This window comes from Nansenia antarctica, assembly GCF_963989245.1.
Source record: "Nansenia antarctica genome assembly, chromosome: 3".
In the NCBI taxonomy this organism is placed as follows: Eukaryota; Metazoa; Chordata; class Actinopteri; order Argentiniformes; family Microstomatidae; genus Nansenia; species Nansenia antarctica.
In genome coordinates this window covers 78,833,743-78,851,105 of record NC_137688.1, presented here as the reverse complement: position 1 = coordinate 78,851,105, position 17,363 = coordinate 78,833,743, and the positions used below count along the sequence as shown (strand labels likewise).

General features: G+C 41.1%; 1 protein-coding gene across 1 annotated transcript in view; it reads left to right on the top strand.

Moving 5' to 3' along the window:
* Nucleotides 1–17,234: 17,234 nt before the first annotated feature.
* LOC308154451 (zinc finger protein GLI2-like) overlaps nucleotides 17,235–17,363 on the top strand; it is a gene marked incomplete at both ends in the record, with an annotated part of 63,248 nt that continues 63,119 nt past the window's right edge. The window contains one exon of the mRNA XM_080527611.1: nucleotides 17,235–17,337. Coding sequence (XP_080383737.1) covers nucleotides 17,235–17,337 — 103 coding nt within the window. The remainder of the gene's footprint in view (nucleotides 17,338–17,363) is intronic.

Here is a 17,363-nt window from a genome sequence, read left to right as displayed (position 1 = left end):
GAACGCACATATCAAGGACAAGTCATGAGAGGAGGGTCCTGAAATTTGATTGAGTGCAAAGATATAAACTTTTTCTTTACTCACAAGACACTCATGGCTGTTCTAGTGTTAAGTGGCTCCTGTTCTTCAGAGAGCCGGAGAGACAGGTAGGCTAGGCTGGGCTGGAGAATCCAGACCTGAGGATGGTCGTGGGTTGAGTGGACGAAGGATACCGACCACCCTGGGAAGAAGAAGAAGGTCCACTACCATCAGTGGTTTATGGTGTCAGTGGCCAGAATTAGAGCTCCAAGAGTCTTGAAGAGGTACTGGCAGGAGCCTGCAACAGGAGAACCCGGTTGGCAAGTAGTGATACCCAAGAAGCTCATTGAGAAGGTGCTGGAGGCACATCTTGGACCCCCAGGTATTGGTCACTTCGAGGTCACAAAGACCTTCAGACGGTTGCATGAGCTGTTCTACTGGGACCAGCAGTAGGCGAGAAGACAACTGCCGTGACTGTGATATCTATACAGCATGAAAAGGGCCTCCGTCCATTTTCTATGTAAGGCACACGGGCTGATGTGCAGTGCATGACGGGATAGTGCATGAGCAAAGTAGGGAGTGATGAAAATTGTTGAATCTGGCAGGATATTATTTAAGTGACTGTGAACTCCTCAGTGCGAAGGCCGATCAAGTGATGACTTCAGTCTAATTGTTATCCAACCGGAGATCCATTTGAGAAATATTGGTTCTACTCACCCAAGTTACTACTTGACAGAAATTCAGGAGACCGAAAAGTTGATTGTACTGTAGTTGTCTCGGCTTATGCTGAGCTGTATGATGAATCTTTGCCAGCCGTCCATCAACGTCAAATGGACAGAACTTCTTCTTCATCAATCTTCTATTTACACAGCTATTGTCCTTCCAAAAAAACTGACGTGCTAGATATTTATTTTGTTTTATATTTATTTGTTATCAGTAAGTACTTACAAATGAAACTTGAGATACTAGAATATCATCAAATATTTGTGTGCCTGCCCCATTATTTTAAATACATTATTATTGTACTGATGTAGGCTACACCAACCAATTTTTCTGGTTTTCTGCTCGAAATGACATGCCCACAGTGAATATAGAATATCTCCACAATCACAAGGGCCTTCATAATGATATTGTTATCAAATGAAAGCTAAAACCTGTGGGGTGGCTGTAGAAGTGTCAGAATCAAAATATATGTTACTGTGTCAGAGCAAATAGAGCTAGAACATTATAAAACATCTCAAATTCAGTCTCCGCCTAAAAAATAAACAGCTTTTACAGTGAATATCACCTTGGAAACCTGATAACGAAGCCCAAATCATCTAGGAATCAGTACTCCAGGGTCTTATTAGTACTTGTGCCAAAGTCGATGCTAGTAATGTGAGCAAATGCAACTTTGTACCTGTTTTAGTACAGGTATGTTTAGGCGGACACCTATATGTTTAGGCCATTTGGAGATATTTTGGCACCATCTTTGACCTTTGACCTTTCTCATGTATCAGATTTCTTTTCTTTTTTTTGGGGGGGGGGGGGATTTTTTTGGGTTGGCCGACCAATGGTATGGAATTTCGGCGTTGAAACCGGACATGACACATTCTCCAGTTGGAGAAAACTGGATGTGACTTAGGCCGTGTTTACCGTCTCGGGAAAAAAATTGTGGCATCGTATAGCATGCAAAATTGTGATTTTTTTTTTGATATCGATGAAGAGAATTGATCGAGGTAAACTCTTTATATCACTTCGGATGCCCATCGGGGTCCGTTGGCTCCTATGAGGCTGTCCCTACTGAAACCTCTATCCCCCTGTACAGTTTCTCTACTGTAATTTTTAATAAATAAACAAATGAATTCTTCCTTCTTCTACCATTATGACTGCCACTGGCCCCTGGCCAGGCCATAGATGACCTTCTCTTGCGATGACTGTTGGATAGATTATTCACTGACTTGAAACTTACTTCAAGTCAAATGTATTTGTTGTAAGCCACAGTCAGCTAAATGCTCAAAATGTAAATGTAAGTATAGAGAAAGTAGGAGAATATATGCTGAATATTCCTTGCTGCTTCTGTCCCTCACAGAGGGCTGGGTTGGTGGGGCTTTGTTGTTCGAGCTGGTTGGTGGAGTTGTCTGTCCCTCAGAGTGGGAGCTCTGGTCCAGTGCCAGCAGACAGTCAGACAGTACCCTATGGGATGTGTCTGTGGGAACATAGGACTTGACAGCTACTCAATACCTGACAGCAGCAGAGGACATATTGTTGTCCCAGTCCGGATTATTGTGGTTGACTTCCTTGCCTAAGGAAATACCATGACCATGAAATTACATTCATCTTGTTCAGAACTAGACTAACGTTAAGCTCCCATTAAAATGAACACACCTATAACTACTAGGGAATCCACACAGCTCTCTCTACATTCAATAAGAAACATACATACTCTGTAAGAACTATATACTCTTATTTCTTTCCAAATAAGGGCAGAACTAAATGAACTTGACTGCAGCAGTTGTGAGCAGTGTGTTCCCTGTCTCCTTGAACCATCTCCATATATATATATATATATATATATATATATAAATATACCTTCAGGAGCTTTCACTCCTCCACATCCTGTTTTCACAGTGATGTCATTCTATCCATCCCACCCTTGTGAAGCAACACTCCAACACCAGATTGTACTGTGGTTCTCCACTGTGCATTAATCTACCCCTGGCATTTAGGTCAATAGTGTGGCTCTCTCAAAACAAACAAGGCTGAGACTTGGGTCTAAATCAATTACTAAGGGAAACTTGAGGTAATGAGGGGTTAAGTAAAAGGGGGGCATTATTCATGCAGTCAGCATATCTGATTTAATACGCACTTGCCAGGGGGGGGGGGGCACAGGGAGAACAGCGGATATTAAAGGTGAAAGGTCATTTAGCATGTGTTCAGGGGATAGAGTTACTGAAGACTAGGCTACACAAAGACAAAGTCATCACAAAGTCATCTACTGAGCTGAAACTGTTCAAAATAAAGACGTGAATTAGGCAGTATTATTCTATGGTTACAACTAGGACCCATGGGCAAATCTGTGTTTTAAGAACTAGGATCAATATTGTCTTAGTAAATGTAATCTACGATATAACTGTTTAAAAAGGTCTGTCTTTGAAATCACTATACAGATACGCTACTGGGATCTGTGAACGTTTTTCATACCACTAGGTGGCGACATTTACAAACGGATTTTCTGGTTTTCAGACTGCACGCACTTGGACTTGCCTGAGACATCAGTTCAACACTGGAGCCAAACATAAAAAAAAAAATATATATATATATATATATATATACCTTTATTTAACCGGGTGAATACTCATTGAGGTTTAAAATATATTTTCCAAGAGAGACCTGGCCAAGAGAGCAGCATATAAAAAGCAGATGCATTTAAGTTTCAGACATACAGTATAAAACATTGAACATAAGGCAGTATCAGGAATGCATAGGTGGCTGCGTTAAGTACAGTCACTCTCTAGTACTTTCCTGTTCAAGGTCCTTCAAGATTCCACTAAACGCATCGTACGAGATCAGTTTTTCCAGGTTTAAATCTTTCTGGAGGGTGTTCCAAGCAGAGGGTTGCAAGCAGATTCTAATAAAGTACAATAACTTTCATATGCAAAACATATTGACTTGCAAGCAATATTTTGAAATGTAAATACAAATCTAACCAGGCAGCTTTTCTGAGACCAAAGACAGACAGATAAGGATACTCTTAACCCTCTGTACCTCCTGGAAAATAAAAGGTCTGTATAATTGGATTTATCTCACTAGATGTTCTAATTATATTTCTGGACTGGATTAACATTACTCCAATATGGCAAGATAGTTGGATAGTAATAATGAAGTATTACATGAGAAACAAATTAAACAATAATATATTTTATCAGTGCATGCTCAGTCTTATTTTCCACTTCTACTGCCATTAAATGAAGACATGAACATCATATGTTATGGATCAAACTGATCACATTATTTTATTTTTTATTTTTTTTGGGGTTGATTATTCCTCCCCTTTAATAATACCAATTGGTGTTGTATTTTATATCGTTGGAAAGCCTGATTGGTCACCTTTACAATGAGGTACAACTTGTAAGGATCATACATTCATGGAATGAGTAACACAGCTAAACGTGTGGGTAGCGGCCCAAAATGTTTTGTCAAAATCCCCTGCAATATTCTTCTGTTGGTATTCACTCTCGGTTTATATATATATATATATATATATATATATATATATTATTTTTTTTTAAATCTCATTCAGTTATGGTTCTGCTATTAAAATCCCCAGCTGCAGACATGTATGGTTGTGTGGGCTCTATCTCAGTACAGGTGGTGGTGTTGTTTTAATAATGTGTGAGATCATATGGGGACATCTCACAACCTTGAACTCAGAATGAGTATGTCTGGATTTGAGTGTGTCACCACAACCTCACACTGACACCCCTCTGCCTCATCTGGGGGAAGGGCCAGTGGTTTCTTTTTCAAAAGGTAATTTGGGACAGTCCCACTCTTATATGTATATCAGATAGACAAGAACGTAAGGAGGAGTGGGCATGTCAACAGGGCATGAGCCAGATTCGAACCCATGCCGACATGGATATGTGTGTGCACTGTAGAACACAGCCAGTGTTTTATAAGAAGAGGATTTACTAAGACAAGATTTACTAAGACAATATTTACTAAGACAATATTGATCCTAGTTCTTAAAACACAGATTTGCCCATGGGTCCTAGTTGTAACCATAGAATAATACTGCCTAATTCACGTCTTTATTTTGAACACAATCATTTAAATTCCTGTCTTTGACCGGGGGAGTAGTGGTGGGCTAGAAGGTATTGAGTTGGATTGGTGATAAGAAGGTCATGAGTTATCATGGTCAAATCCAACCTGGGGACACCACCACTAGTGTGCCCTTAATTAAGGCACACAGCCCTAAATTACTCCAGGGAGACTGTCCCTGTAATCTCTAATTGTATTTGGATGAAAGTGTCTGCTAAATAGTTACAATGTAAACAGAGCCTAGTATGATTTCTGGCGTGATCATTTTGAGGGAGACTGATGGGGTAACTTCAATGTCAGCAAGAACTCTACAGTCAACTTTGGTGTAATATGTTACACTATAATGTTATATCACTGAATCCAAAATCATTCTTGCCACTGATACCTCAACAAGGACCTCAATCAAGGACCCCAATTGAAATAAGCCAGTGGCTTTCTTGGGTTTTTATCCTGTTAGTTGACCTTGTATGTAATATGTACTTTCATGTACCTACTTCTGCAAATCTTCTAATAAAGTTTTCAATCAATCAAAAAAAACAAACATGTTTGTCGTTGTCCATGCAAGTTGGTTATTCCTCCACTAGATGTCATCATTGTGTATGAAATTGCACCGGTTGAATTAAATATTGCTTACATTTTTCCTGCAATTGTATTATGTTGTTACAGCTCATAAATCTTCAGTATTTCCCGAAACATAATTCTACAGATCCAAACACTGAGATGTGAAGTGCTTAGATAACACTGGCAGACTGACTGTTCTTCTGAAGCCTCGGTCACTGGTCTTTATTATGGACCTGAGATGATCTTTCCCCATGGTCCAGAAGGAGAAGAGAATGCTATAAACACACAGTACCTGAAGATTGATGAAAGTGCATGAATGCTGTCATATAAATATTCCATAACCATTAACCATTTGATCCATTGAATTAGGAAAAAACATCTGTATTAAACATCTCATTGCAATGAAATGGAAATGGGAGTGGTGTCAATGAAATTTGTCTGCACGTTGTGTTGATTCAGTTTATATGTTGTTAAACAAAAACACAAGTAACTAACACAGGGCTTTTGTCATTTAGAAATAATCTAAATCACATTGGGCACACACCACTTCATGTTGCTAATGGATAAGATTTGCCAAATGTGAACAGATTAATTAAAGATATATAACAGCATAGACATATTATGCACACACATAGCATGTGGGAAGTAACAGTGGGTAATTAACTGTTTAATACACATGATCTAGGCCTAAATATCATCTTTGTTCTTGTTGTAATTGTAATTGTTTGTTATTATCGTAAGTGTAATTAATGGTAGACCTACTGAAAATGAATACAATCAGGTAAATTTTATTTTTTCCACTCCAAAATCAAGACGGTTATTGGGGTTAGGGGCGGGGGGGGGGGGGGGGGGGTTGCTTTTAACGTAATAGTCAATTCAAATGCTTTAAAGTAAATTCCATATAATAAAGACATTAATTGTATCCGGCTTGACCTATACAAATGTCCTAGGCCTACAATTCTACCTCATCAGGATCATCTAATTAAATGTAGCCTAATCTCCAAGGTAGCTAAATGTATGAGGCATGTATATATTGTCCTCGAACTTGTTTGCTTGTTTAGAGACAATTCCTTTAAACAAATCCTGATCATTTTCAAACATCATTTGTCCAGTGTGAACAACGTTTTCTTTTTCCTTTTTTAATGTTATTACTATGCTAATGTAACTTTAGGGCCCTTTAGGGCAGAAATGTGTAAAAAAATCCAAAAAAAAAATCAACATGTTTAATCATATTGTATTGTGTAACTTTTGAATAAAAATACTTGAAAAAAACAAAAAAAAATACATGAATGTAACTTTACCTAACTCCTTCATGCTCACAGTTGGTTTCCCTAGCCCGGCCCATCTGGTACAGCAAATGGCTCCACTCGCCGGGGCAGGGAGGTAGAGGGGGGTAGAGGGGGGCAGAGACAGAGGGGAACAGAGGAGAGGGGGACCGGATTGAAAACACATCAGCCTCGAGTCTCAATAGGCTACTACACGTCTGTTAGAAACCCAGCGTTAAATAAAACTGGCTTTTTGACTCGACCCCACTTGAAATGTTTTGCAGCTCTGCAATGCTTTCTTTGAAGGGATAAAGTGTAGATTGAGAAAAAAGTTGTTCATTAGCTTCTCTATGATGGATTGCAGAAATTGAACAGACGCTCTGAACAGAAACTCCTGAACTTTATGAATGATCCCCTGATGAGAGTGGAAGAAGAACTTACGTTAGTGTTTTTTAAAAAAAAGTGTTTCTTAGCCTAGGACCTTAGATGGATTTCCTTAATACGTTGGAAGGGATTTGTTATTTCTTACTTTTTGACCGAGAAAGTTCGATTTAACGGTTCGATCTTTCTATCGCGTTGAGAATCGCAGATTATTGGACAAAACTCAATTGAGAGTTCGTGAGTTGGTCCCACAGAACAGCGCTGACTGACTGACGCACTCCACCGGGGAGGTAGGTACACTGAACATGCATGTGATGTCAATAACAGCACACTATTAGAAAGTAATGATTTTACAGGAGGGATTATTATTTATAGTAATTTTCTGTAAATATTTCCGTTAGTTGTTACTGAATGTAGCAGTCATCGTTTTGAAATAAATGTGTAGTATTGACATAACATAAAGTAAAAGAAGGTGTAATTTAAAACAATTGCAAATAATTCAATTGCATATAACTATAACTGTTCCTTCGGAATTCCTTGAACATTGCCATGATGTGCGCTCTAAACTGACTTGACTTGATTGGTCTTTCAAATATTTTGGACACAGATGCGCTGTAATTGGTGATCAACTTTATTTCGTATCATACAAGTGCTCTCTTGGTGTTTATGCAAAGCATAGGCTATATGAGCTTGATCAGATAAGATGATGCTGTATTGGGATGTTTATTGATATTTAAAAAAGTAGATTTCATTGATTAAATAGTTCATTGTAGCTAAATATTTGCCACTATCTTGCAAATAGAAGAAGAAACGTATTTTAAAGCCATGTATTAGCACCAATCATAATGAATGGAGTTATTCTGTAGGCCTAATTTGGGTATACTTATGCAATAGTGTCAATAGTACACACCTATAATGTTAAATGCATTAATATTTCTCATTTGAGTTCTCTTGCATGAATCTCTTGCACGTATATTGAACAGACAGACACATGGAATGAGATGAAAGTTAGTTAAATTGAACTATCAGAAACTTGCTGTCAGTCTGATGCAGGCAAATAACCTCACACTTTTATCTGAAACTGAATACAATATTTATTTCAAAATGGGGTTGTTTTTAAAATTCCAAACATGAAGCATAAGCCAAGGCATTTGCCATTCTCTTTATTCTTAACTAGTTTGAGGTGAGTGTTTATAGGGAGATAAGCATTCCTCTGAAATATACTGTGCACCATTAAGAATACGACCAGAAGGAGCAAAGAAATATTTAAATGTGACCACTCTTATCCCCCAAATCAAAACAGAGTGTGTTTTTGCATGTGAACGGCTGGTTGTGTGTCATTTGCATTAGAAAAAAAGTTTTAGTGCATTTTCCATTGTGCGTGAGAGTGAAAAGATGTGCAGAAATGATCTGATCAACCTCTGAGACCTATGATGGGGATGTCATCACACCAAGCGCCATTTTGCAGAGCCCATTTTCACACATCCGCTCCAGTCGCCCTTTATCGAGTTAACATTTTGTTCTCTAGAGATCTGTGGAAAATTGTATAAATCAAATACTGAAAAATGGGGCCTTTTTCTAAAGTGCTTGAAAAAGTGTGATGCCAGTGGAGTCTGGCATGCCGGAAGAAGCTGAACAGGAGAAATGTGAATGAAAGTGAGTAAGACACCCCCCTGAGAACACTCAAAAGTCTTGTAACTCACAAACAAGAACACTGGACCAATTAAGCTATCTGGCATAGAAAGCAGTTCCTGTGGGTTTGTCCTGAGAGAAGAAATACCTCAAGCTCATAGTGACAGCTTGGCTGACACCACATGCCATATAATCAAGGCCATATGTTCATTGTCCAATCACACTAAGTTTTACTTTAGATACATCTAAACATCGAACAAAGACATTTCTAGTGGTTAGTTGTTTTTAATTCAGGGCCTTAGTCTTTGTTGCCAGACCTAACAAGGTGTTCATGACTGATACTGTAGATAACTCAGCACAAATCTTGCCTTCGAATGACACAACTATTTGCCTAGTTGAAAGGGAATTGTGGTGAGATATTAATATGATTCTCCTATTTCTTTGGGTTGATATTCATTGTTATGTTATTGAAGACAATGTCAGACACTTAAACCATATGGTGTTCTCCACAGCCCTACTGGATTATTTTTTATCAGATGTCCAAGTGTTATTAAGGGCCTTACAATCAAACCAAACCACATTGCAACCCTCCTCTCCCTCAGTCTGAGCTCCCGCGTCCTTCTCACACACCAGAGCCCTGATGTTGTTGTTTGCTCAGAGAGAGCCACCTCACCACAGCGGGACCCCCCTGGAGGGTGTGTCTGCGCCCCAGCAGAGCTACAGTATATCCACATCCAGTGGCATGAACTGTAACTGTCTCTCAACTGAGTAGACGCCCACTATAACCACTGTCAACCCACACCTCTCTGATGACAGGTCTACAGTCTTTATGCGTGACGTTAGCCACTGATTGTTGATTCGGGTGTGTTTCTTCGTTTTTTTTTCGCAAACAATGATTGGATTACTGTGTGTATCCTGTATGGATCCAGTGTTTTAAACATCACTTCAACATCAGATGGCAGTGGTGAATGTACAGTTCATCACGTGTTCATAGTGTGTCCTGTGCTTAGGAGTCTGAAGATGAAGGTTGTTGAGGAGAGAAAAGTATGTTAGAACAATGGCAGCTGGTCTGAGGTTATTCTGTGGTTTTGTCAGGGCATGTAAATGTTGTCCTCCCCAAAATCTCTAGGAAAAACGTTGGCGAGAGCTTTGAACTGTGTGTTAATCCTCCGATTTTTCACCGTCACGAAAAGGGCATTACTCACCTCTCCAGCTCGCCTGTGTCTAGTGTCTGGCTCGGCTCGGGGAAAAAGGCACTGATGTTGGACGAATGTTGGATTCATCATCACCACCTCTGCCTCCGCTCAAAACAACCTTTTTCTGGAGATTTTTAGCTTCAAATGAGCATCATTTTTTATCTGCATTGCACACTGTAATCAGTGTTTAGTATTTATATACTAGAGCACTGTTTCAGTGAAAACTCTTACTGTTTCAGTGAATACACTCATGACTTCATATTCATATTTTATTCATATTTTGTTTTAGAAAAAAAGAAAAAAAGAAGACAATATAGATATTGTATTATCTATATACTTATATATACGTATCTTGCATTATAAGTAATTCTAAGCAAAACACACTTTACAAGCTTTCAGTTTATTTCACTTCCTTACCTAACATAAACATTATGTGCTAGTATCTAAGATCTCTGTAGGAGCAGTCATAGACGTCAACACTCACACACAGTGTCAAACATAACTCAGTCTCCACTTTGAACAGTTACACTGCCTATCTCTCATCTCTGCTTTTCTTGCTCTCTCTCTCTCTCTCTCTCTCTCTCTCTCTCTCGCTCTCTCTCTCTCTCGCTCTCTCTCACACACACACACACACACACCTGTGCACACACATACAGTAAATGTTAATTATTCTCTGCAGATTCTCACTGGTAAAATATAGTGTACTGTATGCAGTGGTCAACTATTACTATTACTATTACTCCTTACTACTTAGTCCCAGATAGTGCCGCTTCTTCATTTAAGGAAGGATCACGGATGATAGAAGCGACCACATTGGACAGAGAAGCCCAGCTATCACGCACACTTCACATGATGAAAACAGAGCTCCATTTCATTTCATGACATCACACACACTAAGAGACATTAGAAATCAAAGGTTCAGGACCAGGGGCCCCTAGGGGCCTGTACTGCTGCTCCCCTTAGCATAAAATATGGTGTGTAGTGTGTACACATAGTTCCACTGGCTTGGCTTTGATTCATCAGTTAATTAATTCCTGAAGGGACCCGCCGATGATCTTTTCTGACTCTTTTGACAACTACAGGGAGTGAGTGTATGATACCAGTAGTAGAAATATCTAAAGAGTTGTTTTAATATTAGTAGTGACTAGTGCCAGTGAACCAGTGAACTTTGAACGGTGCTGGCCAGTGGCCACAGTCTTTGACTTCTACAAAGGAAAGATCTCATCATTTGGCTATTAAGGCTGCTAACACAAGATTTGGTAGCTTATTTGTCTGCATTCGACAGCCACAAAGACAGCAAAGCTGAAAGCTTGAGGTGTATGTTCTTCATTAGGTCCATAACACCAAGTGATGAAACTGAAAAATCATTGAAACTTGGCCAAGCCACAGATTCCTGACTGACAGACTGGCGGACGAGCCCGTCTTACATGTGGTATTCGAGCAGCCATGTGTTATCCTTTAGCAATCAATTCCTCTCCTCCCCGCAAGCACTCCCACAATCAGGCTCTCGGGGTCAGGACCCGGTGAGGCCCTGTGGAGGCCTGCCACTCCCCGTGGAAGGGAAGGACTGTCGGAGGCCGTAGAGTAGACGGTCTTCATCCTGGGGACCGGCGTCGTGCCTCCCGCACGCTGCAGGAACAGAGCCTTGTCAGACTTTTCTACATGTCAGAGCCCATTAGTACGGCCTCAGTTCGGGTGAGCCCTGCTCTGCTGCTGTCTGACAGCCGTGGCTGCTGGAGCAGAGAGCGGGTTACAGCCTCACAGCCCCACGGCCGTTTGAAGAAACCTCTCCGGTTGGGGTGTTTCCCCGTGGCTACCGCTTCCTCTAAGCAGGAGCTTGGTGAAGAGGTTAATGTAGAGCTAAACAGGGAGATCACGGTGCTGATCGGGTTGATGCGTGCTCACCCGTTTAGAACCTTGACTGTCAAATGCTGTATGACACGCAACCTACGTCAGTTAGGTTCTACGTTAGGTCTATGACAGTAGATCAGCATGAAGATGGGCTTAGGAACTCACAGAACATACCGGAACATACCGGAGTGAGATGGTCTCAACCAATGGCGTCTGTGTGGACGAGTCAAACCCTAGGAAAACAAGTGTACAGTAAACATGTACAGTAAACATGTTGTCTCCAGGAATTATGGAGCTAGTGCCCCTCATCTGAATTGGTGACAGTTATTCAAATGTATGACTGGAAAGTTACCGGAACGTGGAGTACTTATCTGATTAATTATCAGTCTTGCTTCTTATAACGTTTTTATTTTTATTTTAAATTTATTTGAAGGCAGTCCACGGATTTGACAGTATTATTTGAGCAAGAAAAAAAAAGAATGAGTTGGCCTAAAGTTGCACTCTGGGTTGTAAAGTCTAATTTTTGTACCATCTTACCCCCACGTTTTTTGTGTGATAACAACCTATCAATTTACCTTCATGAGACTTTGAAACTCCTAACAACGGATCTCTATGGCAAGATGCATCATCCACCCACGTCGGCCAATCAGGTTAAATCTGTAAATGCTGTATGCATCTGTATGGCAAGACACATCCTTCACACACCTTTCAAAATTGTCCCACTGGTGTTAGCGATAAAGTGTGATGAGCAACATACGAACGGACAGAGGCCAAGTGTTTCTATGTTGTAACACCGTTGGGCCTCTGGATCATGATGTTGATCCCCAACAGTCACTGTCTGGGTGATGATGAGTGTAGTCCTCGTGATAGCAGTCATGTTCCATGTTGAGAGAAGAGCTTCCCTCCCTGTCTCCTGAATCCTATTTGGCAACATAAGAGGCACATCATTCTGCAAGCTGAATCAGAAGGACAGGATAAGTTCTCCAGTTAGGGGATTTCTCTTGTGAATTTCAATGCTGGGGCTGGAAGCTGGATTATCTGTTAGGCATTGGCAGAACCTGAGGAGACCCACGGGATATTACATTTACAGGCAGCAGATGTGATCTGAACCGTAGCCATACCTTATGCCTTTCCGGCCCTGTCCAACACACCAGACCCCCCCCCACCCCCCGCCCCCGTCTCACACATGGGGGCTGAACCCCATCACTGGCCCTCAGCACCACTCTGACATGTCTCGAGTTCTCCCATGTTGTCATAGAGGCTCTCATCTGCTCTTGTGTCAAAACTAAATAAGCCACAACCACAATGTACAGTACAACCCAATGGGAAAAGTGTGTCCAAACTTTTGACTGGTGCTGTATTATACACTATTCTAAATGACTGAACCAGTTAGTCATGCTCGTGCAATGCGCTGAGTTCAGACCGAAAAACGTATAATGCATCGCATTTCGAACCGCATTTACGAGTCATCTCTCATCTTTCGAAGCAGCACTTGTGCTTATTTTAAAACTAGCATCTGCTTTTTATAGGGTTACGATTTTTCAAAAGAGAATACATACGTTGTAGGCCTAACCATAAATTCCAGAAAGTGCCTCTTCGGTCGCAGGCAAAAGAGGCTGAGTGGAGGAACTGACTGTGGTTTTACTACAGCTCACTGTGACCTTTCAGAGTTCAGTCAGACTCATTTGTTTGGCTTGACAGGTGGTTGTGTAATAATTCAGGGTGATGGTCGGTGGGATGTTGTAAGTAATACTCTGTGATGAGCCAAACTGCACTCGGGTACTCGCTGAGTTGCACCTGGAACACAGATCCATTAATTTCCCTGACACTGGGAATACCCCCTCACTGCAGGCCATTTGAATTCTAGGTCTCAGGGCCCTTTTCTCAAGAATAATACAGTACATACATGTCGGAATAACTCAGAGTTGAGATATACCCGGGTATCCATGTTGCTCATTAAACATGTGATACCATAGAGCGCTGTGTGTGTGTGTGTGTGTGTGTGTGTGTGTATAGTCGAAGTCTTTACAATTACAAACATGTGTGATCTCATGCTATTAGCTGATGAAGCTAATACTCTACTCATACTGTAGAATGAAATACGTGTTAATGAATAGAGGACTAAAGGGGATCAACTCTCCATCGGTCTCTCAACAGTGGTTAAATCCTATGCATTCGGTAAGTCCAGCTATGTTTTTATGACTTAATGATGACATTCTCACACACAGGAAACAGAGAGGTTAATTGACCCCCCTTGTGAAATGAATCGCATCTCACTGGTTCTCTTACCTAGGTGTTTTTTTTCCCACCTTCAAATGAAACAGTATTGACCAGAAGTAGTTTTATGAGAGCATTTCTTGGATGATTCAGAAGTGCAGTAGGTCAACCTGCACCTGAGTCATGGGCGACATTTGTAGACAGCATGTATAAAGGCCACAGACACGCGAGTCAGTGACACAACGCATGGCTGACATTTAGTGCATGAGGAGCCATTTTCTCCGATAATACCATGTTTTGTTAACCTACTGTAACGTTCCAGATGTATGTTGATATAGTATTTGTTTAATGGCATACGATTACATGACATTTATACCATAGATATGTAATAAGTATACTAACAAAAATAATTTGTAAAAGATGCAAAGGGTTAACACTGTGAGAGCAGTGATCCATCTTCGTGTGAAGTCATTATTTTGTGTTGTATCTAGGTCTAGAGGGGGGGGGGGGGCTGCAGACGCAGGGGGGCATATGTACCTATTCAAAATAGCAATAGCTAAGAGTGAAAAAAGAACCAGGGGGAGGCTGTCGGGCTTAAAAGAAGAAAGCGCTTTTGATATCTGTTTGCTCTTTGATATCTGTTTGCATTCCTCTCAGTGCTCCTGAAAGCAGAACTGTGGAACAGTAGTCGGTGGGGGGGGGTGTCAGGGAAAGGACGTGGGGTTAAAACAAACAAACATGAATTGATTTCAACACTAAGGCTGGACCGAAGAGGAAAAAGTGGTTTCAGGGGGTTGTTGTTCACACTAATAACCTTTCTGTAAGCCTTGCATTGTTAGTGATCATGCTTAAATAAGTCATCCAGTCGTTTGTCATGAATTAGTAACAGATCGTTATATCCAGCCGGCTCAAACTACAGTATTTCGGTGCCTTAGGGTAGAAAAATGTTAGGGGCCCCAACCACACCTGCTAGACTGGCTCTAACAGTGACATCACAGCAATAAAGACAGCAGACAAACGGCCTGTCAGGCTTCGCCATGCCCTGTTCAAATGGCAGTAAACGGCTTTAACTATTTCAAATGTCTCAGTCGGGCCTATTTGACTGGTTCACTCTAGGGTTCGTGACTCGGGTCTGTGAAAATGAAATAGGCTGTCAAGAATGCTACTAAAACAATTGCGTAAAGAATAGCATCTTGAATGGACAGCTCCTTCGGCTCCACAGGTTGGTCAGATTGTTTTTATTTCAATATTTGGCATTGGTGAGCACAATAATACCAATGCATGTCAAAGATTTAGCTTCTCATCACTGAGTGAAATAGAAATCCATAGGAAAAGGAGGGGAGATACTTGAGGCTCAGCCTCTAGAGCAGTGGGAGCCATGGCATTTTATTTACCTTGGTTGGCTTCTGGCTGTTGTCTGACACCTGTACTGTCCCATCAGGCTCTGGGTCACACACACATCCTGGCTGGGCTAGGCTGGGCTGGGCAGGGCTGGGCTGGGCTGGGCTGGGCTGGGCTGGGAAGGGCATGGCTGTTGTAAAAGGGAGGGCTTCAATCTTGGAAATAAATATATGTGCTCATATTTCACAATTGAACAAGATGGTCAGTCTCACAGCATCATATCGCATAGCATTCAGTGCCTAAAAACATTGTAACATATAAGTTAACAAAAGTTACAGTGGACCACTGAAACCAAGGCACCATCATACGTTATACCATCATCATAGTTATACTGTGTCATCATATTGTGTACTCTAGGCTACATCATCCAGAGAGTTCGAGTGTTTTTAGAACGCCTTCTTGTATTATTAAGGCTGTATTATTCTCACCAAGCCACACAATGAGTTCAAATACTGCTGATAAAAAGGTCAACAGTGAAATAAAACGTTGACGACATGCAATGCTAAGCCCCCCTGCTAGGGAGCAAACAAGACCATGAATCACGGGTCTCCGGGAAGAAAGGAGCCCCCGAACGAGGCTTCCTTTCAGGACAAAACCCTCAACATGTTTGCTCTACAACAAGGATAATCTTGTCGGTTCAACAAAGATAAACAAACTATGAGCTGCCAAGTCGTCCTCCGTTTAGACGGCTGTTTGAGCACATTGACGAGCGCCAGTGAGAGCCACAGGGCAGGGTCGCCCGCGCTCCGTTGACGCTATGCTGCCTCTCATAGTTTAGGATACCCCCCCTCAGCTTTGACTGAAGTGACAGTGATGTTTTTAACACTTACTCAGCCATGAGGGGTAAAGACATTTTTTATATCTTTGCACTCGATCAAATTTCAGGACCCTCCTTTCATGACTTTTCCTAGATATGTGCGTTCTACCACCCAGTATCCTTACATTTTCAAAATCACATCAGGATAAGCTAGTATAAAGCTATTTTGCAGTTTTTCTGTGTAGGAAGCAGGCTAATTTACAAGCGGCCAACTAGTGGTCGTTGTGTGTAAATAGTAGATTTACATTGTAAAGAGGGGGTTTGACCCCCGAGGCGGCTCTTTCAGTAGGTAAAAAGGCACGGCTGTTCTAGTGTTAATTGTTAGGGGAAAACATGCATATAGTTGTTTTCTACAGCTCAAAGCCAGACCGAAGGTGTTGTTGTGAGAATGTAATAATAAAATAATAATAATGTTGCCATTTAGCACACGCCTTTATCCAAAGCGACTTACAATTACGAATTACAGGGACATTCCCCCTGGAGTAACTGAGGGCTAAGTGCCTTACCCAAGGGCACACTAGTAGTGGTGTGGCTTCAGGCGGGATTTGAACTCACAACCTTCCGATCCCAAGTCCAACTCACTATCCACTAGACCACCACTACTCCTCCAATGTAAGTAATCAGTCTCACTATGAGCTCTAAGACCTAACGTATTTGTATCATCTTTTATTTAGTTTGTTGTCCTTCCGTCTCGATAGCATGATCTTTATTTAAATTCGCACAATATTAATGAAGATAGTTAATACCTAATAAACTCCCTGCTGTTTCAGAGGGTGCCTTTATGCATTGCCTCTGTTTCTGATGAGAGAGCAAACTTCAGTGATGAGGGTGTGATACCTGATGATTGACCGGGTCAGACCTCTTTCATAGATGCAATTACTAGTACAGATCCTCTCAAATTCTTTGGAGATCGAGGAACAAAATCGTGTGTTACTGACAACAAACTCTTCATGAATTGGCATATTATTTCAGAACATCTCTGTTTTCTTTTACATGTTCAGAAGGAGGAAACACGCCTTCAGTATGTGGTATCATGAACAACATTAACGCTTTCTCCCTCATATCCTCTTTCTCTCAGAGTCCCAGCTGTCCACCATGGAGACTTCTTCACTGACTGCTACCGAGAAGAAAGACAAAATGGACGGGAACGGCTTCCTTGACCTCCCTAAAAAACCCTCCCCTTCATCAGTCTTGAGAGGTACTGTACACGTTCTGCCATGATCT